This window comes from Podarcis melisellensis (assembly GCF_964234715.1).
Source record: "Podarcis melisellensis genome assembly, chromosome: 9".
Taxonomy (NCBI): Eukaryota; Metazoa; Chordata; class Lepidosauria; order Squamata; family Lacertidae; genus Podarcis; species Podarcis melisellensis.
In genome coordinates this window covers 74,515,892-74,531,417 of record NC_138541.1, presented here as the reverse complement: position 1 = coordinate 74,531,417, position 15,526 = coordinate 74,515,892, and the positions used below count along the sequence as shown (strand labels likewise).

General features: G+C 41.9%; 1 protein-coding gene across 2 annotated transcripts in view; it reads right to left on the bottom strand.

Moving 5' to 3' along the window:
• The window catches only part of HTT (huntingtin), a 115,526-nt gene that overhangs the window by 76,104 nt on the left and 23,896 nt on the right, over positions 1-15,526 (bottom strand). For both annotated transcript variants that reach the window (XM_081925528.1, XM_081925529.1), the window contains 12 exons: positions 11,848-11,925; positions 10,846-11,204; positions 9,276-9,399; positions 8,997-9,112; positions 8,457-8,568; positions 6,726-6,866; positions 5,325-5,483; positions 5,131-5,228; positions 3,969-4,108; positions 3,755-3,818; positions 2,985-3,085; positions 440-586 (listed from right to left, as the gene is read on the bottom strand). In XM_081925528.1, the coding sequence (XP_081781654.1) occupies positions 440-586; positions 2,985-3,085; positions 3,755-3,818; positions 3,969-4,108; positions 5,131-5,228; positions 5,325-5,483; positions 6,726-6,866; positions 8,457-8,568; positions 8,997-9,112; positions 9,276-9,399; positions 10,846-11,204; positions 11,848-11,925 (1,639 nt within the window). The remainder of the gene's footprint in view (positions 1-439; positions 587-2,984; positions 3,086-3,754; positions 3,819-3,968; positions 4,109-5,130; positions 5,229-5,324; positions 5,484-6,725; positions 6,867-8,456; positions 8,569-8,996; positions 9,113-9,275; positions 9,400-10,845; positions 11,205-11,847; positions 11,926-15,526) is intronic.

The window sequence follows — 15,526 nt, the reverse complement described above, 5'->3', positions numbered from 1 at the left end:
GCAACGGGAGCTCACCCCATTGCGCGGATTCGAACCGCCGACCTTCTGATCAGCAAGTCCTAGGCTCTGTGGTTTAACCCACAGTGCCACCTGTGTCCCAGTAATATCATGGTATCGGACTGTAATTTGTTTCTGTAATTTTATTTTGGAAATTAGAAGTTTAAAAACAACACCACAAAAAACCCAACAACACCTTCAAGCCTTAAGATGCAGTGTAAAACAAGTCCTTATTCCTGCAAATTTACCATGAACAACCCGCTTGCATCAATGAGACACTATTGCACAAATATCCTCGATCAAAAGTAAGAGAAGCTGCTATTGAGGGCGAAGTGAAAACTGTTTTGAATGCTGTAAAGAAATGGGGTCCAGCTGGCTATGCAGGAATTTGACTCATCATAGTTTTCTTGCCAAGCAATGAGACGATAAAGCGTAACTCTACCTGGTGATAGTGCTTACTGCAAAATGAGAAGCAGGCTGAGTTTCATGCATTAGCAGCTTTAGATAGACGCTACTTTGGTCCCTTGCCACAGCTACTACTGGATCAGCTTGCCCTTGGTCACAGTTATAGAACAGCTTTGGAACCAGCCTGAAACAGAGAACAGAAGGCCTCAATGAGGGTCAACTATGGAAAAATAGTGAAACTTAGATTATATGCAAGCTTCCTCGTCTTCAAGATCAAAGTGTGATATTCATTTAAAGCAACAGGCAAACACTACCTGTTAGCCTTAATAGGCTGACTACCATGGAGAATCTTAAATACTTCAGATTTTACTCCACATTACAAAACTTTCTATGGCCAACATTTTGAATTCATTAAGGTATTTGGGTTATATGGACAAATCATATTCAAACATCTACTAATAGATGCACTGATGGAACATATAATATAATTTATAGAAAAAGCTGATTAGATTAGTAGATCTATTAGTAAACTTCCACATCTGAGCTCCAACACAATCTCTTTAGCACAAAAAGGCTCTTCCTAATAGCCATGGCGCTATCTTTTCCTAGAATGTGAAATCACCAAAGAAATGAGGTGGCCATATGGAGTCAGCGGCCACTGAAAGTGAGGCACAATTGTGAAGCCTTGGGTAGGATCTTCCTCCATTTATCTTTAAACCTGATCAATAAACTGGCGCGTGGCAAAATGAGCTGCAGCATGCAAAAAAATGAGCATGTTTAGCGACCCTGTAGGAGAGCAGTATACAGGGACGCTCTGCAAGAAAGTAAACTAAATAAACTAAAAACAAGAAGAACTAAGGTTGCTAAGGCAAACAAATGGGTGGGGAGGGACAATTTTTTTTTGGAATATATGCATATATATATATATATATATATATATATATATATATATATATATATATATATATATGCTTTCGTAGATTTTCACGGGTACAGGAATGCAGGTTTTGGTGTCCTCGGGTGTCTTCCCGTGTAAAAGTTGGGGTGTCTAGGCGACGTTTCGACGAGGTCTCACTCGTCATCTTCAGGCTGGTGCTTTCGGCTTCTTGTTACTGGAACAGAGCAGGATCTCAGTGTTTGAGTTCCTATAAATACTGTTGAGGGGGTGTGGTGTATAGCCTCCAATGTTCTGGGCAGAGAGGAAGTTCCCAGGCTAGTGTGCCTTTTCTTCTTTTGTTCCTTAATTACTTGAGGGATATCTTGAGTGATTTCTTGAGTGATATCCTGAGTACCACTTAGGTGGGTCATTAGGTGTGGATTAGTTGCTAAAGTCTTTGTGTCTTGACCTCTTGAACTTTGTGAAGAGTTTTTCTGAGAAGATGGCTGTACTGCACTTAGTTGTGCTCTGGCTTGGCTTCGTGTATAGGGGCGAGCTGTGGTTTTGTGGCCTGTGTCAGCCAGATCTGTGTAGGGATTGCAGGGGGGTGCAGCATCCGGAGGTGCCACCATGGTTTGGCTACTGGATGGTGTCTGTAATTTATCTGTGGAGAGGGTCTGGGTTTGGGTCTGGTGTGGTTGATTGGTGATAGCGTTCTGTGTGCCTCTGGATCTGGTGTCAGTTTTTGTGGGGAGGGCTAATTTCCAGATGTCTGGCAAGCGGGATGTGTCGTCACGCTTGTTCATGTTGTGAGGGTGTTTCTCTATCTCGATGGCTTCCATGATTATTCTCTTGTGGTGATGTTCCATGTTAAAGAGCAATTTGGAATCTGCAAAATTAATTTCGTGTCCTGTTTCTTTCATGTGTTGGAAAAGAGAGGAAGTTTTTTCTTCTTTTTTGACGGCATTCTTGTGTTCTGCGATACGTGCATTTATTCGTCTGTTTGTTTGTCCAATGTACGTGGCTGGGCAGACTTTGCAGGGTATTTCATAGACCCCTTGGTTTTCCAACTGGATTTTATCCTTGGGGTACACACACACACACACATTTGTAAGACTCAAAGACATGGGGTAAGTTGCGAAAACTAGGGAAAATAAAGCAACAATCAAATGAGATCAAAAACTGAAAAATTATCTGAAGAAGCAAGAGAGCCAGGAGAAACAACTTGCTGAGTCAGCAAGCAGAAAAAACTGAGCAGGAAGTGCCTGTCTCCCACAAGTCCTTGCTCCTGCCTGAGGTCATGTGAGAGGAAATGCCCAAGTCACTGTTCCCAGCATCCCATGAAATAAACTGAATGGTTTTCATGGGCTAATGGAGTTCAAATATGGTTCTACCCCAAGTCAAAGAAATCCACTTTTCAGTCCTCACAAAGGACTTGCAGTCTCTCTTTCCAAGACAAGGACTGCCAAACTATGTCCTGCAGCATCAAAATTCAGGAAACAGTCTTGCAGTCTGCCAAACCCAACAGAATAGTGCTATGTATCAATACTCTCTACTCTGGCGATTCCTTTACTGCATGCAAGTATCACACATAATATGAATGCTAAGTTAATCCCCAATGACTGCAACAGAAAATACAGCAAACCAAATGTTTTTAAAAGGCATATTAAGCTAATTTATTGTAATTATTTAATTGAACCAATACCTTATTAAAGCTGCAGCAGCAACGTGCCTCACTCTAGGGTCTTCATCTCCAAGCAGAGAAATGACTACATCATTGAGCATGCGTTCCTGAAGTTTTAAAAGCTATAGGAATTGGACAGCAAATACATGTACGTTACGACTATTAGCAACAGTTTATTAACTACAACTTCCACATTGAAAAAGGTAAGAAAATTGATGGTATGGTAACTAGAGATCACAATGTGTCAAACAATGAAGACACAAATTCTAATTTCATCTTCAAAGGCATCTCATTCATAGATAACCTTTTACATGAAGGATACATTGGAAATCCTATGCAAAAATGTAAGTGCCTCTTTTCAGCGCTGGCCCACCAATGAGGTGGGGTGAAGCACCTGCCTCAGGCAGTGGAAGAGCAAGCGGTGGCATCCCACCCCACTGCTGCAATGACCCCCCCCCTCTGGCCAGCATGATGGAGGCATTCTGGTGCCTGGCACTGCCATTTTTCTTCCTTGCCCTGGGGCCGAGAAGATGAGTGGCAACGCCTTCCACAATGCCCCAGCTTTTGCAGAGTTCAGTGAGAAAAGAGGCATTCTGGCAGCAGTGGAAGCACAGGGTGAGTCAGCAGTAGATCTGCGTTTCGCCTCACGTGGTGAAATGGGACAGGCTGGCCCTGTCTCTTTTTCATATGCATTAAAATCCATCTGCTTCAACATGGAATTAAATGGCTACTTTCTGTTAAGTAAACCTGACAACCATAAAAGTGAAGAGTTTAATAGAACAATTACTCACTCCGGTATAATGATGTGCACCTCTGTGCAGGTGGTTAGCCCCTCCTTCCAAAAAACTGACTAGCCTTAAATGAAAGATAGGGAAATATATTACAAGAGATTGTTAAAAGTTGAGCAAAGCAAAGCAAAGCCTTAAGGAGTAACAACTATAACTTAATTTTCAAAAGAAAAAACGCAATTGAAGCTGGGAACAAAATTCTGAAATAATAACTTACCGAAAATCTATCTCAGCAAGGGTTTCCAGTAGCTCAGTCCTAACCAGCCAATAGGAACTGTTCCTCAGTGTAAGGAGGTCAACCATTAATTTTAAACCTAATGCACTATAGTTGCTACTGCACAAACTCATGAGGCAATGCTAAGGAGGAAAAAAATAATAATTGTTTTAAACAATGTAATTAGTACATAGCATTTAAACTTTATAAAAGCTTACATTCTTAGTATTAGCATAGTATTTTTGAACTGGACTATTTGGCTATTATGATAAATCTATCAATAGCAACATCTAAATAAATAAAAGTTAAGTATTTATTACACTGAATAGGAAAACGAAGAAGTCCCCCCCCCGGGGGGGGGCAAAAAAATAATAATCACTAGTGCATTGATGCAATGAAGCAGATGAGCCATCAGAATGTGAAGGACTGTTGCACAGAAGAGGGCAAAGACTTGTCTACTGACTAAGAGGGCAGGATTAGATCTAAAGGTCTTAAATCAGCCATAGGCAAACTCCAGCCCGCCAGATGTTTGGGACTACAATTCCCATGATCCCTAGCTAACAGGACCAGTGGTCAGGGATTATGGAAATTGTAGTCCCAAACATCTGGAGGGCCAGAGTTTGCCTATGAATGTCTTAAATTACAGGAAGGTTAAATGTTGCTGACAATTAGAAGAAACATCTTGACAGTAAGAGCAGTAGGACAGCAGGGGGCCCGTTGACCTCACAGGGACACACAACAAGGAAGCAAAGGTACACAAACAGAAGGCGTGGAGAAAAGAAGAAAAGCTCAAGCTCCTGGAGTATTATATTGGAGGAGGAATGGGGGACGGGGAGTGGGGAGGAAAAGCAGGGAAAGGGCACTGCCTGGCTCTAGCAGTTTATATGCTCTGCAACACCACAGGAGCACACCATAGGAGCCTTATACCATGTGAGACTATTTGACAATGGAATCCTGCATCACCCCACAGAACCATGAGTTGATCAGCAGTCCAAGGTGCAAGAGGTCTATCAATTTGTGCTGCAGAAAGTGGTTGTGGAAAAAAGCATCTTTGTTTACTGCTGGCTGCTTCATAACTGTATTTGTGAATGCCTGCCTCTGCAACAAGACCATAGAGATGTGCTCTTCTTTTCAAATCTTATATTTTAGAGAGATTTCTGCTTACCCGTACAGCTGTACAAGCCAGTTTGCATGTGACGGAAGACTCATCTTTCAGAGTCCTTTGCAATAAGGGTATACAGTCTACTATTGAAAAGCTGTTTCCTGGGAATAAGAAAAAACAAAGACAATGAATGAATGAAACTATTGAAAGCATTTTATGGTATAAATTCTGATTCTACAAATTAACCTGGTTATTACCTGTTGAAGCTCTTATGTTTGCTAGCCAATTTTCCACATCAAAGCGAGATTTACTGAGAATGGAATAAACGATTGTTCCACATAAAATGGCAGTTGCTCCTCTAATCTGGGGATCGCCATGATCAATATAATTCACAATATCCTTTATATACTGTTCTTCTAGAAAAATAAATTAGGCACAGATAATAAAGAACTCTGTCTTGGTTTATAGGCTTTCTGTTTCTTGCCATTTTCCACAGTGCTGAAATAAGCTTTTAGACTTTTCTAAAGGACGGCTCAAATTATATATCAGATATAAAATCCATGAAAACAATAAATCAAAGGAATGGATAATAAAAACAAAGGAGAAAATGCTCTTTAGTCTTAGACTTCCATTTTTTTTTGTTACAGGTAAATATGTCTGTAGTTGATTATGTTTTTTAATTAACAGAATCAAAACTTAGATCTCCAGCTTTGAAATTCCACTGACTTTGGCAAAACGTCAAACACCTAGGATGTGTACAGTACTTCCAAACAATTTATAAAGTTGGAACTAAGCACGAAGCAACAATTCTCCAACATTATCTGGGAACAGCCAAAGTTACGTGAAAGTAAGAGAATTCCCATGTTGCCACCGCAAAAAGCATATCCCAGTTTCCTAACCTTTACTGGAAGTGCCAAGGGGCTGTCAAGATAGTCATTGTGGTTTATAGCCAAACAGGAATTGCTGTTATTCCTCAAAGTAAAGTAAAGGTACCCCTGCCCGTACGGGCCAGTCGTGTCTGACTCTGGGGTTGTGCGCTCATCTGACTTAAGAGGCCGGGGGCCAGCGCTGTCCAAAGACACTTCCGGGTCACGTGGCCAGTGTGACGAAGCTGCTCTGGCAAGCCTGCACCAGCGCAGCACACGTTTACCTTCCCGCTAGTAAGCGGTCCCTATTTATCTACTTGCACCCGGGGGTGCTTTCGAACTGCTAGGTTGGCAGGCGCTGGGATCAAGCAACGGGAGTGCACCCCGCCGCGGGGATTTGAACCGCCGACCTGACGATCGACAAGTCCTAGGCGCTGAGGTTTTACCCACAGCGCCACCCGCGTCCCCTAAGTAAGTAACTAAGTCCCCTAAGAACGCCACCCCGCGTTCCTCAAAGTATGACATAGTAATTCTTAGTTTACACACGAGGAAGGAATTCTTTCAATATGTATTTCTGGGTACTGAAGCAGAGTAGCTTCTTTAATTTATTGATTACATGTTTCTTTATTCATTCCTTCCCTGTCAGCAGGTACTGTAATAATGGCAATGCTCCAACTATGGACAGACGACTGTTTCACTACAGACAAGATAGCTGATAAATTTCAAAATAGTCAGAAATAAAAACTATTTTTTCACAAGAATACAAACAAGACAATATGAAATTCAACATACCACACTCTTCTTTGGTGGCTTCAAAAGGCATTTTATAGAGTTTGCTGAAGAAAGCTTCAGGATGGAGTGCGACAGCTGCTCCTACACAACTCACTGCTAAGGCTTTTACGCTGACTCTTACATCTTTATCAGGAACCAGTGCTAGAGAAAAGATAATTGTACCTGACTGTACATTTAATGAAATAAAATTCATTTAATTGCATAACACAAAATAACCAAACTTTCAGTTTGTAATAGTTTCACCTGGATACAGCAGTAACGAGAAGCCATTATAAAAAGTATAGGAAGTAATATTTAAAATATTATGAAGTCAAGCTATGTAGTTAAATAGGGAAAAGTACCAAAAAAGTAGACTGTTGGAATTGGAAATGGACAAAAAACACTAATTCCACTCCAGAAAATGTTGTCTTAAAAGAGAAAGGTTTTTAGGGCATTCTACTGCTAATTCCTGTATCCTGGAGGAATCTGTCCAGTTCTTGATCACCTGGTGAACTGCAGCCCTCACCAGATCTTTCCTAAAACCTCGGTGTATCTGAATATACCCCATCACATCATCAGTAAATGCCACATTCAGTGTCCTTAGTAATGGATACAGCTTATACAGTGGAACGTCTCCCTGTTTGTTGAACTAAATCCCACTGTGCCAGCTACAGCCTCTGCCAAAGTCTGTTGGACCCACAGCACACCTGTTATATTATAGCATAGCTTTAAGACATCAGCAGAAAGCCAGTATAGTGGTGCATGGCCTACTGAACCTGCCACAGATTTCTGTCTGCCCCCCAATTCACTAAACAACATTCCCAGTTGTAATATCAAAATCATGACCATATCCCAGCTGTGGCAGAATTTTGCACCAACCGTAGTTGAAACAAATTTTTAATGCAAAGTTTGTTGGCGTTTCAGTTTGCCCATAATTTAGAAGGAAAAGGAAAACACCAGTAAAGGCTCAGAGCCCGGGGAGTGGTGGTGGGAAAGCAATGAGAGGTCACAGGGAGAAGAGGGAGAATATATGAAGGAGGAGGGGTCAGAAAGAAGTCCAGAATCAGAGGCAGAAGCTGAAGGAGGGAGACTAAGAAGAAGAGATGAGTCAGAGTGGTGAAGAGTCACAGGTGCCTCTCCCTCCTGCTGAAACAATCTCCCCTTCCTCCTTATCTCCCAGAACCAGAAAGGGGATGAAAAGAGTGGAGGAGAGATTGACTGTGTGTCAACACAGTCTCTGATTGCTCAGAAAAAATCCTAGAGAGGAGGGGACTTAGGCAGCAGTGGGGAGGCAGGGACCTTCACACTCAGCAACTGCTTCATGAAGCCAGACCCTCCAGGAAAGAGTGGCTGAGCTCATTAGGTCTGACACTCCACCAAGTCTGTGCAGGCTAATAAAGTGTTAGCTTTATTACACGGTGTGATTTACTGCTAGCTCACTCCTGACAATAAACTAGGAATTATACATATCAGCACTGAGAAAGCTTTAAATCATTCTAAACCGCACTCCTGTTTCATACATTTATAATTAATAAAGGGGAACTAAAGTCTCTCAAACTGTTCTTGACTTTGCCTTCTTTCATATGGCTTCAGTGAGTTGGAATCATAGCAACAAACCATGCTTTATGAAGCCTAAATTATGTTTTCAAACAAATCATTCATTTCAGTTCTTTGCTAATCAGAATTTTAGCCAATCAGGTATTAACCATATTAAGTGAGAGAAGCAGGAAGAGTGGTATTTATACTACTTACCACCTTTCTCCCCTGTAAGAAGAAAAGAGGCAGCCAGGAGACGGACACAGTGAACTAGCGGAGCAGCATCTCCATCCGTATAACAACCAATATCTCCTTTAATTCTGGAGAGCTGTTAAAAACAAGCAAAATTATATATTGGTAATAAAGATATAGGTTCTTTGTAACAAAGGTAACAAATATAATGGCCCTTTGCTCTTTGCTCTATCCTGTTACTGCAACACTATCTGGAGTTAAGCTACGGTTTGGCTTAGCATTACTTCCAAAGCTGGGCTTGCAGTCTGTCTTGCTTCAGACAAACTATGAACTATAGCCAAGGTTTTTTCTTGGCTTACTGCTTGTGCACTTGCCCAGAGGAGATGAACAATGAGCTCGGGTTCAAAAGCAGCACTAAGCCAAACCAGGGCTTAGCTCTGAGAAGTAATATATGGACAGGCTCTAAGAAAGATCATATTCTACTGCCATTCACCTTTGCTGACATATTCCATTATAAACGGCTTTCAGATACACTTAACCCTTGAATGTGAACAACCGTCTTACCTTATTTTCATAATCAGTGAGGTCCAGTTCTTCTTTTGATGTAAATTTGTCCATACTGCTGTTGGAAGGCTGTCTGCTATGACCCATGGTCTTTAATAAATGGGGTTGCTGAAGGGCTTTAAAAAAGGAAAGCAATGAAAGTGATGGTTGACTTCCACCTCAAACAATAAATATGAATATGTAGGATCAATTATTAGAAGTAAAAAAAAAAAAAGCCCTAAGAAACGAGACAGTTCAGTAAATATTTTCTCACAGACTTTCTCCTTATAATGAACATACCAACACAAGAATTTCTGAAAGCCTCAGCTGACTCATCCTGGAGGACATTTGCAGTTTCATCTTCCTCATCTTGCAGCTGTCCAATCTGCATTCCAGAATACTGGCTTTCAGTTCCCTCAAGAATCTAAAATGTAAAAGTGTAAAAACAGTTTAACAGTGCAGTTAATCCCAACTTAGAAACCCGTCTTTCACACATATTCTTTTATAGTTCCATACCATCTCACAAAATCCTCAAGCTGTCATTTCTAGCTATAGCCCTGGAAATGTTCCCCTTAAAGCTTGAAGATGGTCCTGAATGTGATGACCAGGGAGTTAAGCGGGGTAGCTAGATGGGATCATGTGACACTGATCTTCAAAGTTATGCACTGATTGCTTGCGAACTATAAGCCCCAAATCAAGATGTAGGTACTGACAAAACAACACTCTGAACAGTTTAGGATCCAAGTACTTAAAGGACTGCCACTCCCAATATCTACTGGTCCATGTTCTGAGACTAGCCCTCTTTCCCATAACAACAAAAAATTAAAGCAGCACTTGGATCCTAGATCTAGGGTATGCCTGCGTATGTTAACAGAAGACACACGTTTAACCTGGTTTGTGTGCAAAGGGATTTGGGGGGCACACATATATCCCCAGTCCTGAAAAGCAGCCACAAATACTTTCTACTGAGGGAATCAGGCTGAAAAAGGTTGTCCCTGTCTGCTTTAATTTAAACGGGTGGCAGAATCAGAAAGAAGGGGCTTCTCCTTTCCTTTCCCCTCCCCATCACTGTCAGAATACCTTGTAGGGCGATAATATTCTTTGTTGTTGCTGCTGTTGCTGCTGATGTTGTTGCTGTTATTGTTGTTGTTTAGTCAATTAGTTGTGTCCGACTCTTTATGACCCCACTCATCAACTAAACAACAACAACAATATTCTTAGTACTGCAAGGTGTGAGATGTATAGTTAGTCCGCTCAGTGTTTGGAACTAGACTGACTCACTGCCCAATTTGGTTGTCTAGAAGGGTTATAGTTATGTAATGTAAAAATAAAGCAGCATCAGAAGTGCTAAAATGACATCAAACCACCTCATGTTTAAAGAAACAGCAACCTTTAAAGTGCTACCGGATACGAGGCAGGTACAGTGGTGCCCCGCAAGATGAACGCCTCGCAAGACGGAAAACCCGCTAGACGAAAGGGTTTTCCGTTTTGGAGGCGCTTCGCAAAACAAATTTCCCTATGGGCTTCCTTCGCAAGACGAAAAAGTCTTGCAAGTTCCTTCGGGTTTTTTTCCCTTTCCCCCCCCCCTTTTCCTAAGCCGCTAAGCCGCTTATCAGCTGATCCGCTGATAAGCCGCTTAACAGCTGATCGCTAAAAGCCGCTAAACCGCTAATAGCGCTAATCTGCTAAGCTGTCAATGGGCTTGCTTCGCAAGACGAAAAAACCGCTATACGAAGAGCCTCACGGAACGGATTAATTTCGTCTTGCGAGGCACCACTGTATGTCTAAACCTTTACTTATTGCCAAAAAACTAAGGGATGCAATGAATCAGATTTCCCAGTAACCACTTGGAATCCCACTGAGCACTCACCATTTCAGAACTGTCAGAGGGAGTGACGGCTGAATCAGGGCCTTCTGTAGTTGTCTGAGAGCTGTCACTAATGGGAGAGGAGGCCCGAGTGCCATCATTCAAGTCTACCATAAGGTCTGACTGGACAGCACTGATTTGGCTGGAGCTTCCGCTAAGGACGTCCTCATCAGCATCTCCTTTGTTAGCGGAAGTCAAATCACAACTTGTCAGATCTGACTCTGTCTGCAGTGTGTGCTGAGAACGTGGTTGCTCAGTTATGATGTCATAGCTTGAGGAATCAGCTCCTGAACTTGCAGGCGCAGCTGCCGACAAAGCTGATGAAGCAGCTACTTCACTAGTTAAGTCACTCTTCATAGTAGCTAAAAAAAAAAGATAAAGGAAACCCACAAAGATCCAGGAACCCATTAAAAAGGTAAGAGAAACCCAGAAAGATGCAGAAACACCTAAAAGCACCTACAAAATAAAACAAGTAAGCTAAATGTCTTAACAGTCACTTGCTAATATGCATATATCCCTATCTAATTTTTATATCCTGCCTTTCTTAAGTCATGGAACCTAAGTCAGTATATAAGTGGGTTCCAGGTGGTCACCCAATCTAAGCACTGAGTAGCGGCTTGGTTTCAGCCTTTATATTATATCTTGCCATATTTCACAATTGTTTTGTTCTACATAATATCATACTAGAAATCACCCAAGATATTAACATAAACAAAATACTGTTCTCTGGAACTCATATGGAGTTTTCCAATTAAAAGGCTATAAACTTATGACCACAGGGACATTCACACACCTCACAGAAGCACAGATGTCTTTTCCTGTCTGATCTTCAACAGCAAAATTTCTACAAGTAGTTTTTAGGTTAATTCATTTAAAACATTTTATCATTACATGCGGCCTTCTAGATATAGAGTAATGTTTTCATGACTGACAAAAAAACTATAATGGGTGGAGTGAACAGATTACAGAGATGTTAACAACAAACATGAGAAGAAGAACATCTACCTGCAAAACCAGCGCTGCTGCCTTCAGGTCTTGTTTCAGTGTCATCTTCCAAACCTTCTTCTCCTAGAAGTACTTTAGCTGATAACCAAGGCAATAATTTGTTTAGATTTTTTGCTTCTTGTAAAACTCTGCACACAACAATTCAATTATCTGCTTGCAAAGTATTTACTGTAATAGTATTTGTAATGTAATGTTTAGAATAGATGTACTGTGAGGAACTAAAACAACATTAATAGAAAGAAAGTACAGTAACTAGCACCCCAAAAGATACTTAGAAATGGACCAGAAATGGATAGTGAGATAGTGGATAGTAATGTTGGCAAGGAGCACAAAATACTTCAAGAATTTTAAGTTCATATATTTAAAATATAAACAGAACCAAAATATAAAGAGAACCAGTGGTAGCATTTAAATGGCTATTTTTTTTTAGTTTCCTGTATAAAAATCTAGATCAGTGTCCCAGTTCAGAGAACTGCAAGCACTTCCTTTTGCTCTTCCAAACAGATGTTGTCTAGAGATGCTTGGACTGGAGGAAGTGACAGGCAGAAACTCTGACATGTCAGCAGTGGGCAGGCATCATTTGTGGCTCTATGGGTGAGGGGAAACATCATGTTCACTTTGAAGAATAAAGTGGTTGGAATGCCACATGTATTGCCAATAATATGAAGAATCCACAGCAACAATAGGTATCTGCCTATTTAAAGGCAATGTGAGACTTACGAAAGGGCAATATATTTTTGTCTTCTGAGGAATTATCTCTGTCCAGCAAATCATTACTTATTAGATCTTCAAAGGTTCCACCAAGGGCTGCTTTTCTAATTTAAAAGGTAAGGAAGTCTGAAACACAGACTTCTCTCTAACTGCCCGTCTGGCCACCATTCTTGATCAGGAGTTCTGCCCAGGTATGTGGAATTTCCTCCATGCAACTGAGGAGGCTGAAAACTTCACCGACCCAGTACCAGTTTTCATGCGGCTGCAGCCGATTTCATTTGCCTTGTCACTTTGGGAAATGAAGGTGGCCAATGCAGCTGGAGCCGGTTTTGTGTGGTGTTCCCCTGCAGCACAGAACACCAGTAACATACTTTTTTTTTAAGGAAGCAAATGGCCCTTATCCCCATGACACTACTTGGTAAGGTGGGAGGAAGAAGAGTAAAGCAATCAGGGTGGCAGAGAAGTAGAGAGAAAGAAGCATGGGAGACGAGATGGAACTCTATGAGACCCCAAAGGCCAAGAGCCAAGAAGAATTCCTTCATCACCACCTTCTGGAACCTAGCCTACAGGAGGAACGAAGTCAATGCAAAGAACATTAGAGGAGACTGCTGGATCAGGCCAAAGGCCCATCTAGTCCAGCATCCTGTTCTAGCCAACTAGATGCCTATGGAAACCCAAAAGCTGGATCTGAGCACAACAGCACTCTCCCTACTTCTGATTCCAATTATTGGCATTCAGAGGCATACTGCCTCCAGCAGCAGATATACCCATCACAGGCAGGTAGCTCCTGAGTCAGCTCAAGTCACAACTGCTATAGGAAGCCACTTTTCAGGATGCAGACTGCAGTGCAATCAATATACAATATTCCAGATTTATTTTACTTTTCCATCCATCTAAGGAGGCACAAGAACTCTAAATCAAGGCCTGGATGTAACAATGGATTGGATTTAGCCTAACAAAACCAGACATAAGGTTGGTCAGTAGGACAGCAAATCCAGGATAAGATGTTTAGCCTCTTTTGAAGAAAATAGTGCTCCTCTTGAAGGAGCAGGTTTAAACTGATGTGCTACTGGATCTGGTTTTGCTCCTAGGTAATCAGATTACAGACCTGGCCAGGAATGCGACTGTACAGTACTGCTTTAGCTAGTGTGCCAGCTACTAACTTTCCTGGTAAAGGTAGACCTAGCCATTATCACATGTGACTCTGTCTAGGCTCAACCTAGACTACTGCAGTATGCTGTAATGTAGAGGTAAAGGACCCCTGACAGTTTAGTCCAGTGAAAGGTGACTATGGGGTGTGGCGTTCATCTCGCTTTTCAGGTCAAGGGAGTCAGTGTTTGTCCACGGGTCTTGCGGCTAGCATGATTAAACCGCTTCTGGTGCAACAGGACACCATGATGGAAGTCAGAGCGCACAGAAACACTGTTTACCTTTCTGGTGCAGTGGTACCTATTTTTCTACTTGCACTGGCATGCTTTCAAACTGCTAGGTTGGCAGAAGCTGGGACAGAGAAACAGGAGCTCACCCCGTTGTGCGGATTCGAACCACCGACCTTCCAATCAGCAAGCCCAAGATGCTCAGTGGTTTAGACCACAGCGCTACCTGTGTCCCTTTATGCTGTAATGTAAGCCTCTATGGCTTAGCAAGTTTTTGCATAACTTTTTTTTAAACAAATGCCCTCAGCCATCAGTGGTTCTGGCAGAAATCCAGGATTGTAAATAATGTCCTCTGCTGCAGAACAGATGGTACTGGCATAACATGGGATTGAGCTAATACAGATTCCTACAGAATACTGACACCATTTCATATACTGAAGTGTTTCTACTGGACAAGATTAAGATCCAGCTGATGGACACAAAGAGCATGAAGAGCAGGGGTGGGGGGACTTCAGGCCCACAAGCCATTCCTCTCTGTGTGGCCCTCAAAACTCTTCCCAGGTCATACCCTTCACGGGCCCTGCTTCAGGGCAAAGGCCCTGTGTTCTTCAAGGCCCTTGTCCTTGAATTCTAATCACTCTTGCTGGACTTGGTGGAAGACGGAGAGGAATGACTGTAGAAGCTAGCCTACTGTACAAAGGTAAAATGTGCATTATTTACTTTACCTAACTGGCATGTGGCTTTTAGAAAGCCGCCCAGAAAGGAATGCCGCCCTCAGGATGGAAAATGCTACCAAGTCCCAATATAAACCAACACAATATACTACTGAAACACTAATGCAAGTTATAATATGCAACAAGCAGTGCCTCTCCAATTGACCTAGGCCAATCTTAAGGGGGAAAATGTTGCTGGCCTTAATAACAGAACTGGGCATAGTTTAGTGCTTTGTGGACAAGCATGAGTGAACTGCCAGGCTAAGGCACAGCCTCCCTCTCTTCTTCTTCAGCCACAGGAGCTTTGTGGAATCTAGGCTTGGCATTGTGTAAAAACTTAGAATTTAAAAAAACTGGCTTTATAAACACATGGTTTGAAGGTGGTTTATTTTGAAGCTGGTCAGAGTTGGTTTTAAGCAAGGACTCCTGGTTGGTATGCAATGCTAACTAATCTCAGTAGTACCTCCCTCCCAGATGCATGCAATTAGGAGAAAAGGGACCTGGGCAGGGCAGAGAGCATGTGAGTCTAGCAGCTCACAGCATTAAACCATGTTGAGATCTAAAAAAGAGAAGTAACCAATTCACATAAACTTGTCTCATTTCAATCCAGATAAACTAATCTAAAGGTAAAACTGCAGGTCTAAAGTTAAAATTCTAATTTGGGTTGGATTCATAGAACTCTGCTTATGTGATGTGGCTTTCATAGCTCCACCATTCCAAACCCACTGTAGTCTTTTGCACACACACACCCAGAAGTCTCTCTTGAAGGTCAAAATACTTTTTGGGTGGTATGTGATGGGGCACCAGAGGCTACAGTGGGGTGGGGAAATTATGAGACCACAGCAGGACTGCCTTGTGCAATCAGAAGTACTTTGTCAC